The 22,339-nt window shown below is 41.4% G+C and overlaps 1 protein-coding gene across 1 annotated transcript; it reads right to left on the bottom strand.

Annotated features, from left to right (window-relative positions):
- Positions 1-11,354: 11,354 nt before the first annotated feature.
- Positions 11,355-21,931, bottom strand: mrpl3 (mitochondrial ribosomal protein L3). Its single transcript, XM_040021197.1, has 10 exons — positions 21,702-21,931; positions 18,430-18,611; positions 18,245-18,336; positions 17,189-17,287; positions 15,232-15,331; positions 15,080-15,140; positions 14,722-14,833; positions 14,531-14,608; positions 14,261-14,338; positions 11,355-11,581 (listed from the first exon to the last, which is right to left on the bottom strand). Exons 1-10 carry the CDS (start codon positions 21,776-21,778, stop codon positions 11,432-11,434), a joined length of 1,029 nt encoding a protein of 342 aa, XP_039877131.1. The 5' UTR covers positions 21,779-21,931; the 3' UTR covers positions 11,355-11,431.
- Positions 21,932-22,339: the final 408 nt, after the last annotated feature.

The raw sequence follows: 22,339 nt of genomic DNA, 5'->3' as shown, positions 1-22,339 counted from the left end.
TAGGATTTTCTGAGAGTTTTTTCTACAAGGACACTTAAAAGGTGAGAGTGTGAAAATACAATAAGAAGAATTTCTCTTACCAAGGAAACCTTCAATGTTTTTCTGCACTTATACAAAAAAATCACATAAACCATGGACAGAAAAGCATTTTGCTATGGTGAAATACCTCAGGTGGATGGTTGAAGGTAACTGACTACATGGTCATATTCACATGTTCCTCCCTGTCTTTAATGCAGTCTTTTACTCCAAAGAGTCTGACCTCCACAAACCACCAGACAGCTGTTATTACAAGCTGCATTTCAGCTTTAAAGTAGAGTGACCTTAACCATCCACATGAAGAAGTGCTTTTAAGAATATCAGCAGCTGCCCTTACATTTAGATATGATGAAAACTCTACAGAAAAATTCAAATGAACCCTTGCTGAGTAGCTTTCTGTTGTGCCTAAATGCAGCTGAACTCCAGGAATAAATTAAAGCTAAAGGATGTGAAAGTGGAACTTCAAAGTAGTTCCAAACAAGGCTCGAACTGTCAGCTAGGTTTCACCTCTGCTCATTTGTGGTGTTTGGAACATTTTTAACTGAATAATTTGACAAATAATTTGCATTGCTGTGAGGTACAGATGGTCCAAGAGGTCTGTGCTGCAGTGATGGTTAGTAAAATTCTAATATCAGCTGCACATAGCAGCTCTAATTAGCAGGCGTCTGCATCTGTGCAATGTATCCATACACTCCACATGCAGCCACATAGATGGACTTGCTCATCAAGCTTGCCAGCATTAGTTGAAAACTAGCAACCACTTGCCCAAATATGCTTACTTAAGGCTCCAAAAATGAACAAAATGGGCCAAAATGTTAATGCTGAAGGTTCAAAGTTAGCGCCACATAAAACACCGAGTGGCTAATTCTTCATCCTTAAAAGTGAATACACTCAGATACATTGATCTGGACCATATTTCAGAACATGGGTCATTTAAACACAGAATGAGTGAAAGAATTAAGAAAACTGATATGATGGTTTTATTTGGAGTTGATAGAACTTTAAAGTTACAGTGTGTTAAATATCTAGATGTCAGTAAATTTTGCAGACAACTGAGGTCTTTTTTCTTACCCCTTTCAATTCTAGTGCATAATCCTAGCTACAGTGGCTGTAGGAAAAACATATTTTAGTCAGCCAGGAGATATCAAAACATTAAATTTAGATAGGATATTTCTACTGCTGTTTGTGTTAAGAAAAACAACCCAGCACCCCGCCACACACACACATTATATTTTAACATATAAGTCTATCGACACTTAGCAATCAAACAGGAATAAAACACAGATCTATATCAATTAAATATTTTGGCGCATTTTATGTTTTTACCCCAGAATCGCCTTAAAAACGCCGGTCACAGGTCTGAAAAGTACTCAGATAGCAAAGTGACGGAAGTGGCCCTGGAGAGTTTTGCTATCTGTACAGACTGTCAGTCCACTGTTTATCTTAGCTGTCAATATACCAGGTGAGAAGCATCCACCTTTATTTACTTTGAAGGAGGCTGTAAAAGACTGAAAACAGTCTGATATGAGTCGATGAGTCACTGAAGCTCACTTCAGATCGGTGACACCAATACTGAGTTGTTGAGGATATCCTAAACTTTTCTGTGGCTAAGCGCTGCTGTTAGCCCCGTTAGGTGCTGTTAGCTGCTGTTTGCTAGCGTTAGTGAAATTTACTTTGAAGTGGAACTGAAATTGCTGAACTTAGTGAATAAACTCATATATTGTGATGTATGATGTGATGAATGAATTCAAACTGTTTAACGGAGAGAAAGTGTGATTTTTTAAGACATTCACGCTTAACATTAGCTACATTAGCATAATGTTAGCTTAGAAACTTTTGTTTAGCCAGTTCATTGTCAGCTGTCCAAAAATGAGATGGTCACGTCTAATGTCCTGACAATAAGTCATTCTGACAATATCAGGAAGAAATAAACATGTTTATGCACGTTTCTGTATGTTAGACCCCTGACTTAAGTTCAGGAAATAAGGGGTCGCAATGAGGAGGAAGAAGATTCAATTTCATCCAGATGCCAGTCGTGCTCTCTTTTGTTTTGACGTTTTTGCTCCCTTGGTGAAGAGGACCCCATCTCTGCTGATAAAACATGTATGATCCTTCATATCTTGAGTCTGAAGATGCAGGGAGTTCTCTTCTCCATCGCCTTTGGCGTATTATGTATGTAATTCTAAGTTTATGAGAATGCATTAATTTATTGGAAGATGTATTTACACATTAATGAGTACAATACTATTTTTTTCTATTTAATGACTTCAAAAAACGTCTGTACCTTTGAACCTAGCACAAGCTCACAAGTTTTTGCTGACCTCTAGTGGAGACACCAGGCCTCACTGTATGGTCTGTACCGGGCATGGTCACAGTTGTGGTGGAACCCACCCAAGCACTAACAGGCTTAAACATATGAGGTCAGATAGCGCTGCGTTTTAGGTCAAGTTAACTTTCTTATTTTACTGTTATTTTCCTTAATGTTTAATTTAAGCTGCATTGCTTCTATAAGATGATTTATTAAGAAATGAGAGTTAGGGAAGTAATGACCCCAGAATCAGACACTACAGGATAATAAAGTGAAGCTATTAAAGGTACAAGTGCAGGAGATAGTCCTCCTGCCACTGTGTGAGTTATTCACACCGCAAATCTCCCACCTCAGAGGAGAATCCTGGGTTCATTTCTAATCCAGCAATACACTTAAGTATCTGGCTGGCTGCAAACGCTTATTCTATTATCTTAGCAGGGTGTACAGTTGAAGGTCAGCCTGGTAATGATTTCTCTGCATGACTTGATTAGAGTGCAGGTCAAAAGAGTGATCAGAGACCTTTTTCCACTATACAGTTTTTGTCCTATTAAAAGGTCAGCTGTCAAAGCCAGATGTGGGAGCATTACAATCTGCTTGAACAGACTGAAAAGACTCCTTTAAAATAACCTCTCAAGCTTGCTCTGTGTCTTACAGAGAGGGTCCATAAAATATTTACAACAGGCCCTTCATGAGCGCTCCCCAGTTTTTCTTTTGTAACAAGCTGAGCTGAGAGTTTGATTTCATGTTTTCCGTCCACAACGTACGACTACACACACACACAAAAAAAAGAAACGTCAGCATTTCGTGTTTAGAAAAATAGCACTGGGGTTGTACTTGAGGGACCCATCTCATCTCATCTCTGTACAGTTAACTCCTCTGAGATTTTACCTTGCACAACCTCCTCAACCAGCACGCCCCACTTCTCTGCGTGCACGCAGCTCCTGCTCGATCCACCGAGCGGCAGCCTTGCCCCGCAATCCGACGCGCTCCGCCGCCACCGAAGACCCGCTGGCACTTTGAAACCGCTGATCTGCATCTCCATTTGCATTCACTCTGTGTCGAGTGAAGGAATGTGTGCTGATTCAACACGATGCTGTGATAATTGATTCTTGTTACCGTGTAGATTTTGGGGCGATATCTGATGATCTCCGGCTTTGCAAAGAGAGGAGATGAGGGCCAGGATAGTGCACAGGTGTGTGTGTGTCCGGGTGTGTGCAGGATAGGATACTTTGCAGTTAATGCTGTGCGGGGCCGATCAGTTGATATGTCAGCACACTGGGAGGGTGGATTGTGTGTTTTTGTGTGCAGGGGTGTGTGTGGGTGAACCACTTGGATGTATTGCTTTTTGGCAGCATCATCACTGCCTCTTTAAGTAGGGCTATAAAGTATTTTTGCTGACCCAAAACAGATGTAAGTCCCTCTGTCTTACTCCCACTCTGCTCATCCCTCTGCATGTAATGTACACACACACAAACACACACACAGGTCTCCTGAGATGCCTCCACTGCAGATGAAGGTTTTTATAATTAGAGGAGTACAATGCAGTGACTGTATTTTCACAGAAAACTGACGCACATTAATAATCACAAATCTGGACAAAGACACAGAGTTATTGCATGTGTTGTCCGTCCACAACAGAAGCGGCGCACGTCTGTTTTTAAAGTTTCTAAAATGATGCCTTCTAATGTGTTAAGCCTCCACTGTATTATGAGACCCCCTACTCGCAGTCTTTCTCCCGCTCGCTTTGTGCCATTGCTTTTGTGTCCTTCGGCTTCTTGTGAGTCAGGTTAAATGGCTTTCTATTCAGGAGTAAGAAATGTCATCACTTTGTGTGCACTCGTGGGTGTGCGCGAGAGAAGAAGTGCGTACTCTCCGAGAAACGACCACATAAAGGGTAATTGCATCCAAATTGTAAAAAAATAAAAACGTTCCCATTTAAACTATCCATGTGGTGTCCAGCCATGCAGTTCATGTGATGCTCTGAGCAACACACATACACACACACACACATGAAATCCTCTTCATCTCCACACTGTTAGGGGGTGATGACAGAAATCTGAGCAGCACAAACTGCCAAATTATTTTTATTGGCACAAACTGGCAATAAAATTATGTTTTCGTGTTCTTTGCGTGGAGTGGATCTGACTGATGAACTGAGAGCAGACCGTGTGGTGGTGACTTTGCAAGTCAGACCCACACTAATGCATACCCTGTTATGTCATCTGTTTTCACTCTAATGACATCACCTTGTTTGAAATTAACACACACATCATCCATTCATTTAGAATCACTAGTTAACCTATATGCATGTCTTTGGACAAAAATGTGTATAAAACCAGGACTTTCCTGCTGTGCTAACCACCACACCACCATATCAGTAAATTGGTAACTTAAGTCATAAATCATAGGACTTGGAACCAGAGAAAATATCCCTGCCAGCTGTCGGGAAGAATGGCTGTTTAAGGCACTTCCACCATAGCTTAAAAGGCTTTTCAGACCCCGAAGCTACATCCATCTTTTATATACAAGCTATAGTTAGCTGTTAACTTAACGCTCAACCCTCTCTCTGTGAATATGCTTACTTTTGTTTTCAGAAAAAAAAACAAGATGCCAAAGGCCATAAAGCTAAAGTGAAGGATTGAAAGTGTGCATCCACAGACCGATTAATGCGTGACATCACAGTAGCTACATCCACCTTTTATATACAGTCTATTATACTCACAATGTACAAAATGTTCCCAGAAAATGGTCCCCAGAGAAAATAGTCTGACATATTGCTGGGTTTGTTTGCTTTTCATGGGATAACAAAGTCGTGAGTTATCAGCAGCCTTGTCCTTTAGGGCACTTACACATCTACACACCTACACGCACAGTATAATGTCACAGATTAACCTCAAAGTCAGGAAAGAAGTTAAATTAACCTCTGAAAATCAACTTTCACTTCCTTCATCAGTCTCCGCTTCCCCTTCTCATTTTCTTTGGTTTTGCAGTGATAATTTTGCAGTAACGTCCCTCCCCCCGCTCTCAGCCCTCTCCCTCGGCTTTCATATTGATTTACTCGATATCCCGTGGTCACATTCTTGTGGCGAAGGTTTCCGGCTGAAAACCGCTGACATTTACCTCCCAGTCTCAACATGGCTCATTTAAGCCCCACAGAAGTGCACACATTTAGGGTACCTGCAGTGGCTGTGAAATGTACAGGATGATGTCAGACATTTTAACAGGGAACGGGCTAACGAACCACTTACCTATATGTGAAAAGTGAGGCAAAAGGCTGAATGCTTTGACGATAAGCCATCTCCTGTATCCGGGCAACCACTCACAGTTTGTGACCCTAATGTTGGAGTTTAGATTTTCACTTTGCTGTAAAAGGAAGAACCGGATGGGTGAAGCATAATTTTTTTTCCCAATTGTATATTTGGACATTTGATGTTTTTTGAATGCAGCTTATATTTTTTGAATACCATGTATATAGTATAGTATAGTATAATATAGTATATAGTAGTAATATATATATAGTACTGCAGAACTGTGCACCCCCCCCCCACCCTTTTCTTTTCCCACATGTCTGCAGAAGGAAGGAGATGCTCTGTATCTCATTGTACATGTGTATAGTGACAATAAAAGGAATTCTATTCAATTCTATTTTATTTGTATTTTGTTTTTTGGGATTTTTGCCTTTATATTATGTTCTCAGTTAAAATCAAACAGCAACATCTCGAGCTGAGAAACTAAGCCAAGATGGAAGTGCCAGAATCTGCACCTTCTCCAATGGCCACTTGAGACTGACTACAAAAGTGAGTCAATTCCCACAGACTCCAATGTGAAAAAATGTTGAAAACAGAATTCAGTATTCAGCCTGGTTTTGTTAGCTGATAGTTGATAGTCTGTGTCTCTGAGAGAGAGCAAGAGGGAGGGAAAACCCCAACAAAACAGCGTGGCAATAGTTCAGACTCAGAGGTCACCAGATGATAGCATGGTGGCTGTGTTCATCTTTTATTTACAGTTTTTGGGCAAAATTAGCTAGAACCTTGGGGGGTAAACAAGATGTTCATCTAAGAATATGTTGTAACCCAATGATGAATTCTAATTATTTAATTGTTTTAATTTGTGGCTTTTAAGCAGTATAGTCAGATAATCTTTTGCCAAATATAATTTCCAGCAGTTGTGTTGAACCTTTGGTTTTAATTCCTCTGTAAATCTCTTTCCTGTGATCTGTGGATATTAATGTTTCATCAAAAGTTTCCACTTAAGTTAAAACTACTGCATCTTCTTGTTCTGCGTTTATCTCAGTCCTTGAGACGCAGCAAGACATTTTGCCGTTTCAGAACTGTAGACGAGCTGTAAATGTAAATATTTATTTAATGAACACTAACAAAATCAGCATAAAGGAGAATCTAATTAATAATTAAATTCAAAGTTTTACTTTTATGTAACTGGTTTCTCAACTTAAACTTTCTTAGGATACTGCATTTTGAGTGGTCGAGCACACTGCTAAGGTTTTAACCGATGGCACACAAAATGCTGATGCTGTCGGCGTATTCCCTTTGCTACATGTTGACACAGAGTACCAAAATCTCTCCCCACTCTTCCCTTCTGTCTCCATCATTCCTCCATGAATCCTTAAAAAGAATTGAGGGAAACTAAGCAAGGAATGGTGAAAGGCAGTTATAAACACTGCTTTGTGGGATCATAACTGCAACACACACACACACACACACGATCACATCTAAAAGCAGGATAGGAACACCTGTGGAGAGGGAAGGCGGGGACACAAAGGATGCACCCTGCTCTCACCCAGTGGTGCTGGAAGGAAGGAACCCAAATTTACCTACACGGGTGGGAATCATCACACACACACACCCCTGAGACCCAGGTGTGCACAACTGGGAGGGGCCCGCACCAGCAGGACCACCAGCAGAGCGGCTTAAAGGGATGTGCGGCGATAATTGTGCATGTGAAATTACTAGCAGGGTGCGTCTCTCTTTCCACATTTAGCCATCAATTCTTATTGGATCAAATTATAATTAACAACACATATACAAATATTTATATTTAGAAGTTCTGCACGACGCTGCCAAATGTAGGCTGAGCAACTGGTGCAGTTTTCTCTCAGTAAATGTGCCAAGATGTCCATGATACAGTGCTCAGATGATTTCCTCTGTAAAGTTCAAATGTCATTTAGATGCATATATTTGCAGACTAGGATGGTAGCTAGACTATTAGAAAATGATTTTACTGCTCTGTTTCTGTTTAAAAGATTCATTTGTTTTATCCCTGACGCGAGAGCTTATATAAACACTTTTATAATTGCCTGCTGATACAAGCCGGTGTGAAATTGCATTAGCATTCTTTCTTTCCCCTCTTCACTTCTGTTTAGTGACTCTTCACTGCTGTCACTGTAGACTGCTGTAACTGGCTGTCTAACTGAGGCACTTAATGTGCTCAAGAGCCAGCTGTCCCTCAAATAACACACTCAATAATTCATATTGCGCGGCGCACACCACCACACACATACTCGCTGCATGCGCGTGTTGTTAAGATGCAGGTCAGACCCGGAGTTTGTGTGTAAACTCGGCAAGGAGGCAACAACATAAGTGCTGACCAGCCTAGGAGAGGGAATCTTTGCTCGCTAAGGAGGCATTAAAAGTGTGTGTTTGTGTGTGTGTTTGTGCAAAAGAGATAGTGATGGTCACTTTAGGTGTGTATACAAGGAGAGGCTGTGTGTGCGTGTGCGTGTGCCCTCTTTACTAATGGAAATCAGATCTCTCATGTGTTGAGCCAGCAGAAGTAGAGCAGGAGATCCATCATGTCAGACCCGGGTCAAAGTAGCAGGCCAAACCTCTCACACACTCTCCAAGTAATTTCCCCGAAATGTTTAGATTCAGCCAAAACTCAGCTCTTTAATTAACTAATAGAAGTGCATTTTGAGATCAGATTCAAGATTGTTACACAGGCAAGAAAACTGGTGAGCGTGGCTGGTCAGAGCACTTAAATATCTACATTTGCAAACTTGTGCTTTTCTCCCCAGCGATAGCTACAGTCCTGTACGCTGTTTTAAGAGAGTCGTTGAATAATAAGTCTTGAATCGAGTCCAAATAAAGACAAAAGTCCTGATTAGCAAAGTGGAATTGAGCACTATTTCTTCATCAGTCAAAGTTACATGCACGGTCAACGACTCTTTCAGCGCTAATCAATTATAGAAACTATTCTGATTTGAATGAATACTATTTTTGGTCCCAAGTGATTTTTGGTTATGCATGCCCTCTCAAAATCTAACAGTGCAACTTTCCCACAGTTTTCTGGGATGAATCAAACAAACTTGTAGAAATATCACTCGTGAAATTATTTCGCTGCAGCCCGAGGCCAATTGCATTATTTACTGACAAGTTTTCAGGGCTTGGCTGTCTTTTTTTCTCTGTCTTTTTTTAAGGTCACATTTTCTACTCATAAGCTAAGTCGTAGTTTAGCAGTAAATCTCAATAAATTCAGGTCCAAGTCATTTTTAAAGTGCTTTCTTGTGACTGAAAGCCTCTAGAAGTCTTCTACATTTTTCATTATTGCTCTAGTAAATATTTAGTACTAATAATACAACAAATGTGTTCATATAAATTAGGGATTTGTGAAATAACAAAAAGTGCTGAGCAGATTATTCTGTATTCGTGGAGTGACTCCATCAGTTATGATCGAAAACAACTTGGAAATATTGGTTTTCGGTGAATAACCCATCTCACGTTTTTCCTGCATAGATGACAGATTTCAAGTTTCAAGGTTTTTGTGTTGTAAAAGAAAAAGATGCTCAGAAATAGCAAAAAATAGTTAAAGCTTGGAGCTTGGAAGGCTTATTGAAAGATCAGTCTAAGACAGCACAGTGCAATATGTGCATTTATCCACCCCTTTATTAAGGCAAATATGTAATCAGCCAATCACACGGCAGCAGCTCAATGCATTTAGGCATGTAGACAAGACAATCTCTGGAAGTTCAAACTTGTGTGGCATGGTTGTTAGTGCCTGGTCAGCTGATCTATTCATAAAATGTTGATCTCCTGGGATCTTCTCATACATCCATCTCTAAGGTTTACAGAGAATGATCTATGAAAGAGAAAATACCCAGCGAGTGGCAGTTCTATGCCCTCTTAATATCAGGAGTCAGAGGAGAATGGCCAGATTACCTCAAGCAGATTGGAACTAAAATAACCACTTGTTACAGCCAAAGTACGTCTCTGGATGCACAACACATCGACTTGAAGATGACAGGTTACGGCAGCAGAAGATCACACTGGGTGTCACTCCTGTCACCTTAGAACAAGAAACTGAACCTACAATACACACGGGCTCACCAGAACTTAACAGGAGACTGGAAAAACATTGTTTGGTCTGATGAGTCTTGATTTCTGCTGAAATGTTCAGATGTTAGGGTCAGAATTTGGAATAAATAACGTGAAAGCATGGATCCATCCCGCCTCGTACGACTGGTTCAGGCTGGAGTTGGTGTAATAGTGTGGATGTTATTTTTTTTGCAACACAGTCCGGGCATATTTATTGACTATTCAAAATACATAATCATATACTGGAGGTCTTTTTTAATACATAAATTCTAATATAGTTTTAATAGGGTTGCTGACTTATTGGACTGCTTACCATGTGAAAAACAGCCTGGTCTTGTTTCACAGGCAAAGCTCTGCATAAACAAGCAGTTTACAGTCCAGCACACCTCCTCAGGTGAAGGAAGAGTCTTGTGAAAGTCAGGGGAGGCTGCGGCTTCCCAATCCTGGCCGGACTTCATCGTCTTCTCTTTCTGCTCTGCTGCTTTGACAGGCAAAGACCACCCCACCCTTTTTCTTTCCCTCCCCGCTCTGCTCTCCTCTCGTCCACCCCCACAAAAGCCAGATGATGTGCAGGCTCCACAGAGCAGGACTTTCAAACGATATCATTACCATTTCAAAGAACCTGCCGCTGTCTTACAGACCTACAAGCCGTGGTATGCTATAGCTATTGCCACAAACTGCGTCATCACTTTGTACTATTTTATAGCTAAATGATGGCCAGCGCCTGCATGTTACACATGTCAGACAGTGGGAGGGCAGTGCAGTGTTGCAATTAGGGAAAAGAAATCGATGCTGTGTGCATCCGCAATTGTTGCAGCGGATCCTGTGAAGCATCGCTGCTTCTTGTCAGTGTTTCAAACAAAACCCTGTTTTGTTTTTTTTCTGCTGTTGTCAATTACATGGCAGATATGGAGCAGAGAAGGACTACAGGCCTCTGAAGATACACACTAAACAACAGTCAAACAGTTAGGAGGACATGATTTTCATCTGATAACTTGCTACCCACAAAAAGAGGCGTCCACACTGTGCCTAAGGAGCTCCGTTAACCCACAAACAGTCTGCCTCATTTAAATACTGCTGAACACAAACACACAAGCACAGGCTTAAGCACCCAGCAGTTCCTCCTGCAACATTAATGTCCTCATTTATCCTCTTATGCACAAATGTCAACCTTTGTTAGCCTTCATCCCTGCCTCTCCCTCTCTGCCACCTTTAGCTGCCCTCCACTCCTTCACTGGCTCATCCCCACCTAAAAAAAAAACAAAACAAAAATAAAACTCCTTTGTATTTGCTTCCCTGCTTTATACCCAATTCATTACTTCTCCCATACCAGCCTATTCCTTGCCTCACGTCTGTATTCCCCTCACTGTTTCACACACTCATTTCCATCCCTCCCTCCTCCTCCTCCTCTGCATAGATATTGCACAGTTCTCCAGCAGGCCTGCCTCACTTCTCCCTTGTTTTTGTTTCATTGTCTTTTTTCCCTCCCCATTTCTCTCCCTCTCTCTACTTGGGGATCCTCTAGTGACATCATCACTCCTACAGTTACCATGGTTTCTGAGAGGAGAAAAAAAAAAAACCAAGAGAGATGTAATAACTGTTTGGATCAGACAGACATTCTTTGTGCCAGCGCATCTCTCTCTCTCACACACACTCACACACAAAGACAAGGCTGGAGAGAATACAAGGAAATACTCTTTTATTACAGGATCAAGGTACAGTTAGCAGGTTTGTGTGAAACAGTTGTGTGTGTGAGAGGTCAGGTCAGTGTTAACGATGGCTCTGTGTGAACGAACAAGTCTTCGTCGTACAGGTCTTCGTCCAGGTCACCGTCCTCTTCTGTGAAGTAGGTCGGAAAAGGAGGGTTGAGCAGGGTGGACCTTCTGCTCGGTAGCACAGTGTCTCTTACCTGGAACACATAGAAACACCGCTACTTAATTTTCTTAGTGACTAAAAACTTATTTATGAAGCAAAAATATAAATATATATAAAAAAGCAAAAGTCAGGCTACTGAAGATAACGTTACACGTGCAGTGAGGTGTTTTGTTTTGTGAGCGATCGAGCAGCTTCTTAGTGTGATGGACGAGCTGCACGACGGTATCCGATACGTGATTTAGAGTCTCTTATCTTCTCCTCCAGCCTCCTGAAACTGTGCAAAGACAGACTGGACAAATGCCTCGCGTGGGCTGTCTGCTCCTTGATCTTTAACTGAAACCAACATGGCAGCTTCTCCTGAAACTTTCAAAACTAGTCCCGTAAAATGAAAGCATTTGAGGAGAGTAATAAGCCATGTAGTTATCGAATGGGTCTCCATTCTAGATCAATAATCGCTAGTTTCAAAGTCTCTTCCTCGTTTTTAAAGATGGCCAGTTATTTTGTATCCTCCTGTTTTTTTTACTTTATGCAAGTAAACACCACGCTACCAGAATGCACGAGCTTTCACAGATGATCGTCGAAACTGAGCTAGGGAGAGATGTGAGGTTAAAACATGAAACAGCACACGTGCAAGAGGAAGTGCATCAGTAACTCATACACAAACGCCATCATCTCAGCTCATGGCAGTGTCCTTCCATGCTTTTTTACTCTGAAAATATCGGGGCGAATGTATTACTAGTTTTAAATTCATTGTTGTTCCTCAGAACATAACTTTTCTCCCCTGGCTCTTCAACCTTTTTTTTTTTTTTAATTTCACCTAGACTGGAGCTAATACACCGCTGTACAAATTACCTCCTTTAGTCATTTATAATTGGCGGTCGGTCATGTACTCTGCTTGAAAACAATTTGCTCCACGAGGAGCATTAAATAAATCACGCTTGGAATTATTTCTGACTGACTAGTTGTTCTATTTAGTGTTTACCATCAGTCTCACTGAACCCTGAAACACAGTGTGTATACAGATGTACGAATTGCAATCAAAGACTTCGGCACCTGTGCCCATAAAAATCAAAAACTATGCCTTGATCTCCCCTTTAAGATCACGTCATTGTGCACCTTCACATCACTTCTAGTCGCGTTCCAACCGCATTCATCCATCAAGAAACCCACTCTTCCTCCGTCACCTCTTCCATCTCATCTGGTGGTACAGTGAGTGATTTCCAAGCCAGCTGAGAAATAAAATCTCTCCAGTGTGTCCTGCGTTTGCCACAAAACTCCCTCCCTGTAGTACAAGCCTGAAATACCTCGTTTAGGAGGCATTCAGGAAGTATTCTAGTAAGATCCCTGAATCACCTCCACTGGCTCAATATCGGCTCTTCAAAGCAACCCTTTGAAGGAAACTTGTTTTTATCGCTTGTATTCGTGATCTCATACTTTCCTGTCACTAACTAGAGGTCACGGCCTTTGGTGAGAGTGGAAACACAGACTGACCGGTAAATCACAGCTTCACTTTTAAGCTCAGCTGTCTTCACCACCACAGACCAGCAGACATTTGCATCACAGCTGGTGATGCACCAAAACATCTGTCAGTCTCCTACTCCACATTCACCTGTGCATGGTTTTTACACACTGGATCTCCCTTAAGTGTGTTACATAAAAGTTTCACTTTAAAACTATTTAGGTAAAAAGGACAATCATGGGGATCCAGATCTACAAAGTACAGTAGGTGGTGAGCACTGATTGTGCAGATGTGGACAAAAACTTTTCAATGCAATGTGAATGGGCAGATGTTGTCCTCACACACCCCAGCTTGGAAGTCTGCATTGATAGTCACGCCGCAGATGAACTCATGCAGGTGGTCAGAACGGGATTTCCTCGGAGTGAACAGGAATGCTGAAATGCTCACAGCACTTTGCAGTTGCCAAAATTTAAAATTTCCTGCAGCCACAAAACTTTTTGACAGCACCTTTCCATCCCTCCACCCCCTACTCTCCTGACCCCAACATAGAAACCAGTGTCCTAAGTGATTAATCAAACAGTCAGCACTGAAACCAATAATAAAAATTATCACTAATTGCAGACATAGATTTAATTTAAATTAATAAACAATGACTGGTCCTCATGTACAAAGGGACATTAGGGCCCCTCTGAATGATTAAAAAAAACAATGAACAAGCATTAATAACCTGCATGTGTGTCCTTTGGGGCTCTATAATCTATAATGAATCCAGGCGTGTGTTTGTGTTGCACACAGCTGAGCTGGGTGAAATGCAACACGCATTTGTATTCATTATCGCTTGTCTGCAAAACAAATAATAGCCTGCATCTATGTTTCAGCAATACACACACACACACACACACACACACACACACACACACACACACACACACACACACACACACACACACACACACACACACACAGAAAGCACAACATGCTGAGTATGGAGATGGATGCTTTGGGTAATCCTAACATCGTTAAGGAGCATGCTCCCATTCCCCCACAAAACACACACACACACACACACACACACACACACACAACACACACACTGCTGATCCAGCACTGCGTCGATGAAGACTGATCACACCGTCTTGCAGGTGTGACGGTGTTTTACAGGTGCAAGGTCACTTGTCTCTGTATGAACACTAAGCATGCTGGGGTTGACCTTCGACTTCACACTCCACTTTGACTGTGTATGATTATATTTACCTTCAGTAAGCAGTTCTTGTGCCCGGGGACAGAGCCGTTAACGTACAGCACATTGTACTTGGTATTGACCCTCCATATCTGGAAGCGGGATAGAGAAGAGGCAGATGAAAGAATATTGAGCTGAAATTGCAGGCAAGGACAACCAAGTTTAAAACTAAGGCTCTTTAAGTTTGTGTGTGTGTGTGTGTGTGTGTGTGTGTGTGTGTGTGTGTGTGTGTGTGTGTGTGTGTGTGTGTGTGTGTGTGTGTGTGTGTGTGTGTGCGCACGTACCTTCAGTCCATAAGCAGTGATGTAGCTGTTGCCCATTTGGCCGGGCATCTTCTTCCCTTTGAAAACTTTAGCTGGATCCTGGAAGCAGACGATGAATATCACACATGTTCATATTAATGGATTTTGGGGAACCAAATGTTCACGTTTGGCATGGATGAACATCTTAACAAGCGTGTGTGTGTTTGTCTAACCCCTCCTGGTCCAGAAGCTCCCGGTCTGCGATGAGTTTTGGTTTGGCCGTGGGTGGCTGGTTGACCTTTAAATCCCCATCTCTTCATTACACCTTGAAAACCCTTACCGATTCTACAAACAAACATGCACCACAAAGTTTATTTACACACGCTCAGATTTCCAGATTACTTCTATGTTGACATGTTTCTCCAGAAGGTAACAATATTTAAAAAAGGAAAGAAAAAAGGACAGACGTGGAATTTCTTGTAAAGTCAAAAACTGAACTCTCTTCAAAACGTGACGCTGGGAAAGGGTAAGAAGCAGGAACAGGAGCCAAGCAGAGGAGCGCCAATGAGGAGCTGGCAGAACATAACTTACGATTTGCCCGTGACGTCCACATACTGGCCAGGACGGAAATGTGCTGCATACAGAGGAGTGCCTGAACACGCAACAAACAAGCCTGCATTACCAATCATGCACAAAAACCTAATAAGTGATCTTTCTTTGCAAAATTCAATGTCATTTCATACCTGGCTTGATGATGGCACTGTCGGAGACTTTAAAGGCAGTGACTTTCTGCTTTGGAGGCACTCCTGCGTTCCTGAATGCCTCCATTTGTTTTTCAGACCTCTGTCAGGCATAGTGACGGAGTGCAAGAGAAAAATAAGAAGCAAGAAAATAAGGTGTTAAAAGAAGTAAATGCAGTAAGAAGCAGCTGGACTTTAGCGTTTTCAAATTAATCACGGGCCTGTTATGACTGTATGGGAGCCAAACACACTCGCACACAAAACGCACTCTAACAAGCGTACGCGCACACACTTGGCACTGAGAGTCTTTGACATTTGCTTTCACTCGGCTCGCTCTCATCTTAGCGCCTCCAGTCACTCTAAACTCTCTCTCTCTCCCCCCCTTCTGTTGACTGAAAATCCGTCTGCCAAAGCCTCTCACTCCAACAAACTCTGCTTCTGAATAAAGAGTGATGTGGCTGTGTGAAAAGGATTCAAAAACAACTTCACGTTGGACAAGTGAAATCCTGACACCGGCCCATTGAGCATGTACTGAGGCCCAGAAAAATAAATGACACCCTAATGTATCCACACTTGTTCCTTTGTTTTTCATTTAAAAGAAGGAACATTTCGAGCATTTTAAAGCCAAAATCCTCCTTAAGAGGAGATTCTTTTTAAACCTGTTTTGTAGGAGGCAGGTTAGATTGCAGTATATGTTTATCAGCCAGTTATGCTGTCTTGCTTTTCAATTAATCGTATTATTGACTTCTGAGAACAGTCATGGGGCCTTAAAGTTTATTACACTAGTTGTTACCAGCGATAATTGTCATTTAATTTAATTGTTAACAGTTTAATTGATGTTATGCAGCCATCTTCAACCACATGTAGCTGCAGCCCCGACATCATTGTTGAAAACTCTGTCTGATATAGAGTGAAGAGTGCAGTTATTTAGGAGGAACTCAAGTATAGCTGCTCCTCCACATCGAAAGGAGGCAGGTCCTATGGGGAGAAGGCCACACGGTAGACCCAGGACACACTGGAGTAACTAGGGGGCATTGGTGTTACCCCGGATAAGCTGGAAGATGTGGCTGGGGAGATGGAGGTCTGGGCTCTCTGTTTAGGTTGCTGCCACGGGATAAGCGGAAGAAATTATGGATAGAAGATTTTAACTTTGACTGAGATGGCTGTCATGAATCGTAAAACAATGCGTCATTTGTAATGCGTCATACTTTTCAGCGTTTCTTACCTTTAAACTAGTCTGTTAGTCTAAATGTTTCCTTGTTTAGTCGACTAAGAAATGAATCACCATGAAAATCCCTGCTGTGTGTCCTCTTTACGCCATGATGGCAACACATCCGGAAGTGTCAACACACAGTCTAAAGCAAAGTTTAGCGTTCTCTCGCCAGCAGAACACTGCATAGTAATGAGGTGAGTGATGTCACTCATTTACACCCATCTTGTTTATTAATAATGTGTTTGATGGGTGCAAAATACAATCATTGATTGTTAACTGGAATTTCCATATGAAATTACCAATTCATTTCCATTTGGGGGGGGAAGGGGAGGACAAAGTTATGCATCCATAAAGCTGTCGCACTGATGAAATATAGCGAGAACAAATATGCGTTAGGTCTGTACAGTATGGCTGAGCGATGTTTTTGACTCGTGAGTCAGCTGCATGTGGCACACATCGTTCAGTCGTGGACACTCAACACTTTGACAGGATAAAGTGTTTGGCAGCAGAGGCTGGTGTTGCAATTCAGTACAAACTCAACACTTTATCACCAGCTCAGGCCTCGTGTGAACACTCACCACAGCTTGACAGAATGAAAAAAATATGCTTTGTGAAAAGTACGAAACACTTAACATGAATTGCCGTTTTTAAAGGCCAGTGGCCATCTTTGCAGGATTGTTCTTCGAAAGCACAACCAGCGTGAAGCGCTGTCAAATGCACAAATTCAACCACACTTCTTCTACTTACGTGGAATGGGGACACATTTTTTCCTCCTACAATGAGAGCAGCAGAGTGTCCATCGTATTCTTCTTTGGACAGGTACTTTATTATGTGACAATCCTGCACCTGGAGAAAACAGATGCTGCATTATCAATCAGGTAGACAGCGCTGCCGCTGTACTTAATCTAATAAGAGCCAGGGCCACAGTCGTGATGAACGATGATAGAAATAGATGGTGGAAGAGTCTGGTGCAATATAATAATAACAATCAGCAAAGAGATAAATTCATCAAGATACATTACTGTAACAACAACTTTGCATCATTACACACATTGTACAGTGTGTGCGATGTCTCCACAACTGATGAAGGACATACACCACGTTAAAGTTTCATAACTTCTTTTAAAACCCACCATTTTAACCTGCCCTCCTGCTCTCGTTACATTTGTTATGACGAGCCTTCAGCTTCAGTTCAGATAAAAACATGAACCCAAAAGCTAAAGTGGTGGGAGTAATTTCAATATTCAACTTGTCATCTTCTCTTTTTTTGTGTAGACCATTAACATTTCAGCTGAAGAGAAAATGACTAACTGTGACCGAAGTGAGTCAGCAGATGGGGATATGAGTTTCTTGATTGCCTTGAATCTCATATTAAAGAGAGGCGATGACAAAATTCAAATATCTGTCCAACTGTTACCACTGACATTTCACTGAAAGTAAAATGCAAGTCGTGATCAATAAAGAGCAAAATGAGCACAAGCAGCCAGTGGTCGCTTCAGTTTACTTTAATGACAGATAAATCGATGGGAATAAAACGTGGTCTGAATAAAGCAAACATCTAGTATCTGCTCCTCACACCTTGCTGTAAAAGAGGACGAGCTTGTTTTAAATGTAACATCAAAGTCTGAAGGTGAGATTTTGTGTCCTAACTTTGCTATTCTTTCTCTCCACTATATTGAATAATCCAATTTATTAAGTTCATACATACATAATAAACATAAATGCCCGTTATCACTCCTGAACACCTGAAGACTATCTGCAGCTATTATGGATCAAAGCTAAGCCACAGCGGAAGTGTGATACCTGTAACATGGTGACTACATGTCTTTCGCCTGTTTTCGTCCAGACAGGCACCATCCCCAACTTCACAGCAACTAACCCGACTCTTCGGCTCCCTGGTGAGAGAACAGAGGAAAACGTGCTGAAGTTGCAAGTGGATGGAAACGAGAACCATAACGGACACGGCTCTAACTAATGGTTGCACCCACCTTCTGTCCACTCATGTCGAGGCCACGGCTCGTCTTTGAGTGGGTTGAGCTTTTCAGCCGTTTGCAGTCTGTATTCCTCTGCCATGCTCTTTCTCATGTACTCCTGGTTGTCCTCTGTTAGGTTTTCCTCAAACCATGTTGTGGTTTTCACTGTCCTGATACAACCAACCAGCAGGGCAGGACTGAAAGAGAAAACAAACCATGTAACGCCCACAGTTAGAACAACAATGGTCAGACACACTTGCTTCCAAACAACATTACCACAGCCAAATATTTTAAAATAGCAAGAAAATAATCATTTTAATACTGCTATGTTGGTGTATGCTCATATTAAGCAGTAACTGTATTAAGCTTTAAATGACAAGATCTACAAGTAATCCTCTTCCTTCTAGCGTTTGTCCCGCATGGCAGGGTCCGCTTTGCGGCAAATCCGTCTCCATTTGGCACGACCGTGGGCGTCTTCCTTTATTCTATCCATCCACCGTTTCTTCGGCCTGCCACGGGGTCGCTGGCCACCGGGCTCAAGCCTCATTGCCGTTTTTGCCACTGAGCTGTCACCTGAGCGTAATACGTGTCCGTACCACCGTAGCTGTGCCTTGCGCATTTTCTCCGTGATTGGTGCGATGCCGAGCCGCTTTCTGACGTCTTCATTCATGACTTGGTCCAACGCGCGAGGCCTTGACACCATCCATACAGGGCAACTGGGCGGACTACAGTCTTGTAAATCTTCACCTTGAGATGGTCTGGCATTCGACGGTTGCATAGCACATCCGTCACTTGACGCCACTTCATCCATGCGGCATTGACCCCAGCTTGCACGTCTGGAAGAATATCCCCGTCGCCACTGATCATTGATCCCAAGTACTTGAATCGGTCGGCCTTCTTCAGGTCTTCCCCGTCGATGTTAATGGTGCCATCAGTTTGGGGGCCAGCTTCCATGTATTCGGTCTTCTTGATATTGAGTCTCAAACCATGATTGGCCAGGTGCATCTCATGGTTTGAGACTCAACATCCATGAGTCTCAAACCATGAGACGCGACAAGATCTACAAGTAATCCCTGTAAGGAAAAAAGACCCTCAGGATTCAGATTGCCCTAAACACTCAATTTTCTCCACACTTGGCCCTGTACGATTTCAGCAATAGCACATATCCCTAATAAAGTCATCTCAGGCAATCAGCACTAACTCTGAGCATAAACGTCCCACCCTATGCCACTGAAAAATCATTTTAAGTTTTAGTTTAATTTCTGAATCGCTATCTCAAAATTTCAACTTGATAACTCAAGATTTCAAGTTTTTTCCTCAGGTTTGCATTAATAAGCTGAAATTTTTGGAAAACCCCAAACTCTGACTTATGAATGCTAAAAAAAATAAAAAACTTTTAGTGGCAGAAAAAAAAAATGTCCACCTGTCTTCTGCTCAGACTTTCTGTTTGTGAGGTGCAGCCAACAAGAAGAAAGCTGGTTTAAGGAAAAAAGAACTAAATGACTTGCTTCTGACAATGGATGAACTGGGACAGCACCAAAGCCCAGTACATACAAAACAATGATTCATTCAAAGCTTCTCTGATAGAAATAGGTCCACAATAGATCCACATTAATGCACTGAAAATCCTTAAAGCACCACTGGATAATCTACACTGAAATTTGCCTCACTGCTTCAGATCTCAAACTACTCCTCAATTTTAGTTTACTTAGCTAAAAAAAAAACAACAAAAAACACTCATCAGTCTGCTGCTGCAGTGAGTCGGGTCATTGCAGTGTCCTTGCTGATGCATTAACAAACAGGTCCGGACATTTACATGGACAGTTTGAGAATATTAAGTGTCACGTGGGACTGAGTGAAGCCTGGTGGCTCGTTGCTATTTCAAAGTATTCTTGCCTGCCTGCAGAGGGACATCAATATTCCTGATCTGCAGTGTTACAGGTTAATGTGCAACTGTAATGATGAAATCTGTCTCTAACAGTCATAAAAGACTTTTGTTCCCAAATTCAGCAATCACATAACATAGCTATTAATCAAAAAAGGTATATTTTTACAGAAGGTCTTCTTGAAACCTGCACTTTCATAGGAAAAAAGGACAAAAGCAAAATGAAGAGGCTTATAGCATCATACAGAATAAAGGAAATGTTGATATTTCCTTAAACTTTGCTTTTTTGTATTAAATATAATATTTCAAACAAAGGTTGGTATCAGACATCTTTGTTAACCACTGCTAAATAACCAGACTCTTGATATTTATCTATAAATAAGATTACTTTATTCCTCTGGCACATAAGGAGGAACGAATACCAAGATATCACAAAAAAACAAAAACAAACAAACAAACAGTACAATAGCTGTATTGCCTAGAAATTCCCTGCTCTGTAAAGTAGGCAGGTGTCTCTATTGACATGTTTCTGTTTATTGGGGTTTAATTTCAGGTGATGGCAGTTATGGCAGTTGTGGCAGAGGTGGTGAGGAGGTCCTTCAGTATGGATGTCTTACATATTCTACGTTGTGTGTGTGTGAGTGTTAGAAAAAAATCGCTGTCTGAATGTTTGTGTGACTGGGTGAATATTATTTGTAATATGAAACGCATTGAGTGCTCAACATGAGTAAAAAGGCGCTACAGGAGCATCACAAAAGTAAAATACTGAGGATATTAATACTTTAACTTCATACAGAGAGTGAATTTAGTGTTTTTACAACTACAAAACTAACATTTTAACTACTGATTTTATCTGTTTTGATTTTATATACTGTTCTGTTTGTTAATTAGTTAGTTTGTTTGTTTGCTTGTTTTAATCAATTTTAAATCATGCTTTTTATTTGTTTTTGTTTCTAATGTCTCTGTAAAGCACTTTGAATCACCTTGTTGCTGAATTGTGCTATACAAATAAACTTGCCTTGCCTTACAATGTTGATGAATATGTTACTGTACTGGCTGGGACTGTGAAGTAATTTTATGCTCTCTATAACAACCGCTCATTATCAAGCATGTCATGTAGAGCATTAAAGATGGGAAAAGACTACTTTCTTTATAAACCATTAAGTGAAAGTCAAACAGTATGTTAGATCAAACGGGGGAATCTCAGAAACGACAGATGATAAATCTCATTCCTCTACTAGGAACAGAGGCGGTTTATTACGTTACTATTTTAAAGAGACAAACTCGAGATATTAAGCTTAAAGCTTATGAAATTGCAAAATTAAACAGCAATGTCACCCTGTGGTGTCCAAGCTTCAAACTGCAGCTTATGTTAGCATGGCTAGCCCGTTAGCATCCTTACCGTTCTGCTGTTGCACGAGGAGGGATGACACGAGTACCCCGCAGAAGAAAAAGAAACCGGCAGCTCCACACGGCCATTGCGCTCTCTAAACTACACACTTATACATATAAAATTAAACCTACAGAAGGATGACAAGCCTTCACTGAGGACTCTCATACACGCCTTAGTTTTCTGTGTAAATGTCACCCTGCATACTTCCGGTGCTCAATCATAACAGCTCCGTAGAACCGGTGCTCAGGGCAAAGGTTCCGCTCATGGCAGCCATCCTAACGGGATAACACAATAAACAGGGGCGTATCCAGATTAATTGTTATTTATTTATTTTATTTGGGTGGCAAGTGGAAAAAACAAGTATTCAGGCTTCAAGTAAAATTAAAAGTTATGTTAAAGTAGCTAAAGTAACCATACAGTGCCATTTATATACTGTATTTATTATTGGATCATAATTATTTATCCTTGACTAACTGTCCAGAGTGTAGCCCGCCTCTCGCAGTCTGACAGCTGAGATAGGCTTGAAGGTGATAGTCATGAAACCAAAACCAAACCAATGTGTGATATAGATGAGGACTATGAAGGAAATGAATGGATGGATAATTACTGATTCACTGATATGTGGATATCTCTTTAATATCCCACCT

This window comes from Simochromis diagramma, unplaced genomic scaffold (assembly GCF_900408965.1).
Source record: "Simochromis diagramma unplaced genomic scaffold, fSimDia1.1 OVJJ01000753.1, whole genome shotgun sequence".
In the NCBI taxonomy this organism is placed as follows: domain Eukaryota; kingdom Metazoa; phylum Chordata; class Actinopteri; order Cichliformes; family Cichlidae; genus Simochromis; species Simochromis diagramma.
The sequence above is the reverse complement of the archived record's forward strand: the minus strand, read 5'-3'. Positions and strand labels throughout refer to the sequence as shown.

What these genes read in the sequence shown, in the direction of transcription:
- mrpl3 (XM_040021197.1), bottom strand. Translation starts at nt 21,778, where the DNA reads ATGGCCGTGTGGAGCTGCCGGTTTCTTTTTCTTCTGCGGGGTACTCGT. An exon ending in ATGTAGTCACCATGTTACAG is followed by an intron (nt 17,288 to 18,244) that starts GTATCACACTTC and finishes TGTTTTCTCCAG; the next exon opens with GTGCAGGATTGTCACATAAT. An exon ending in AAAATGTGTCCCCATTCCAC is followed by an intron (nt 15,332 to 17,188) that starts GTAAGTAGAAGA and finishes TATGCCTGACAG; the next exon opens with AGGTCTGAAAAACAAATGGA.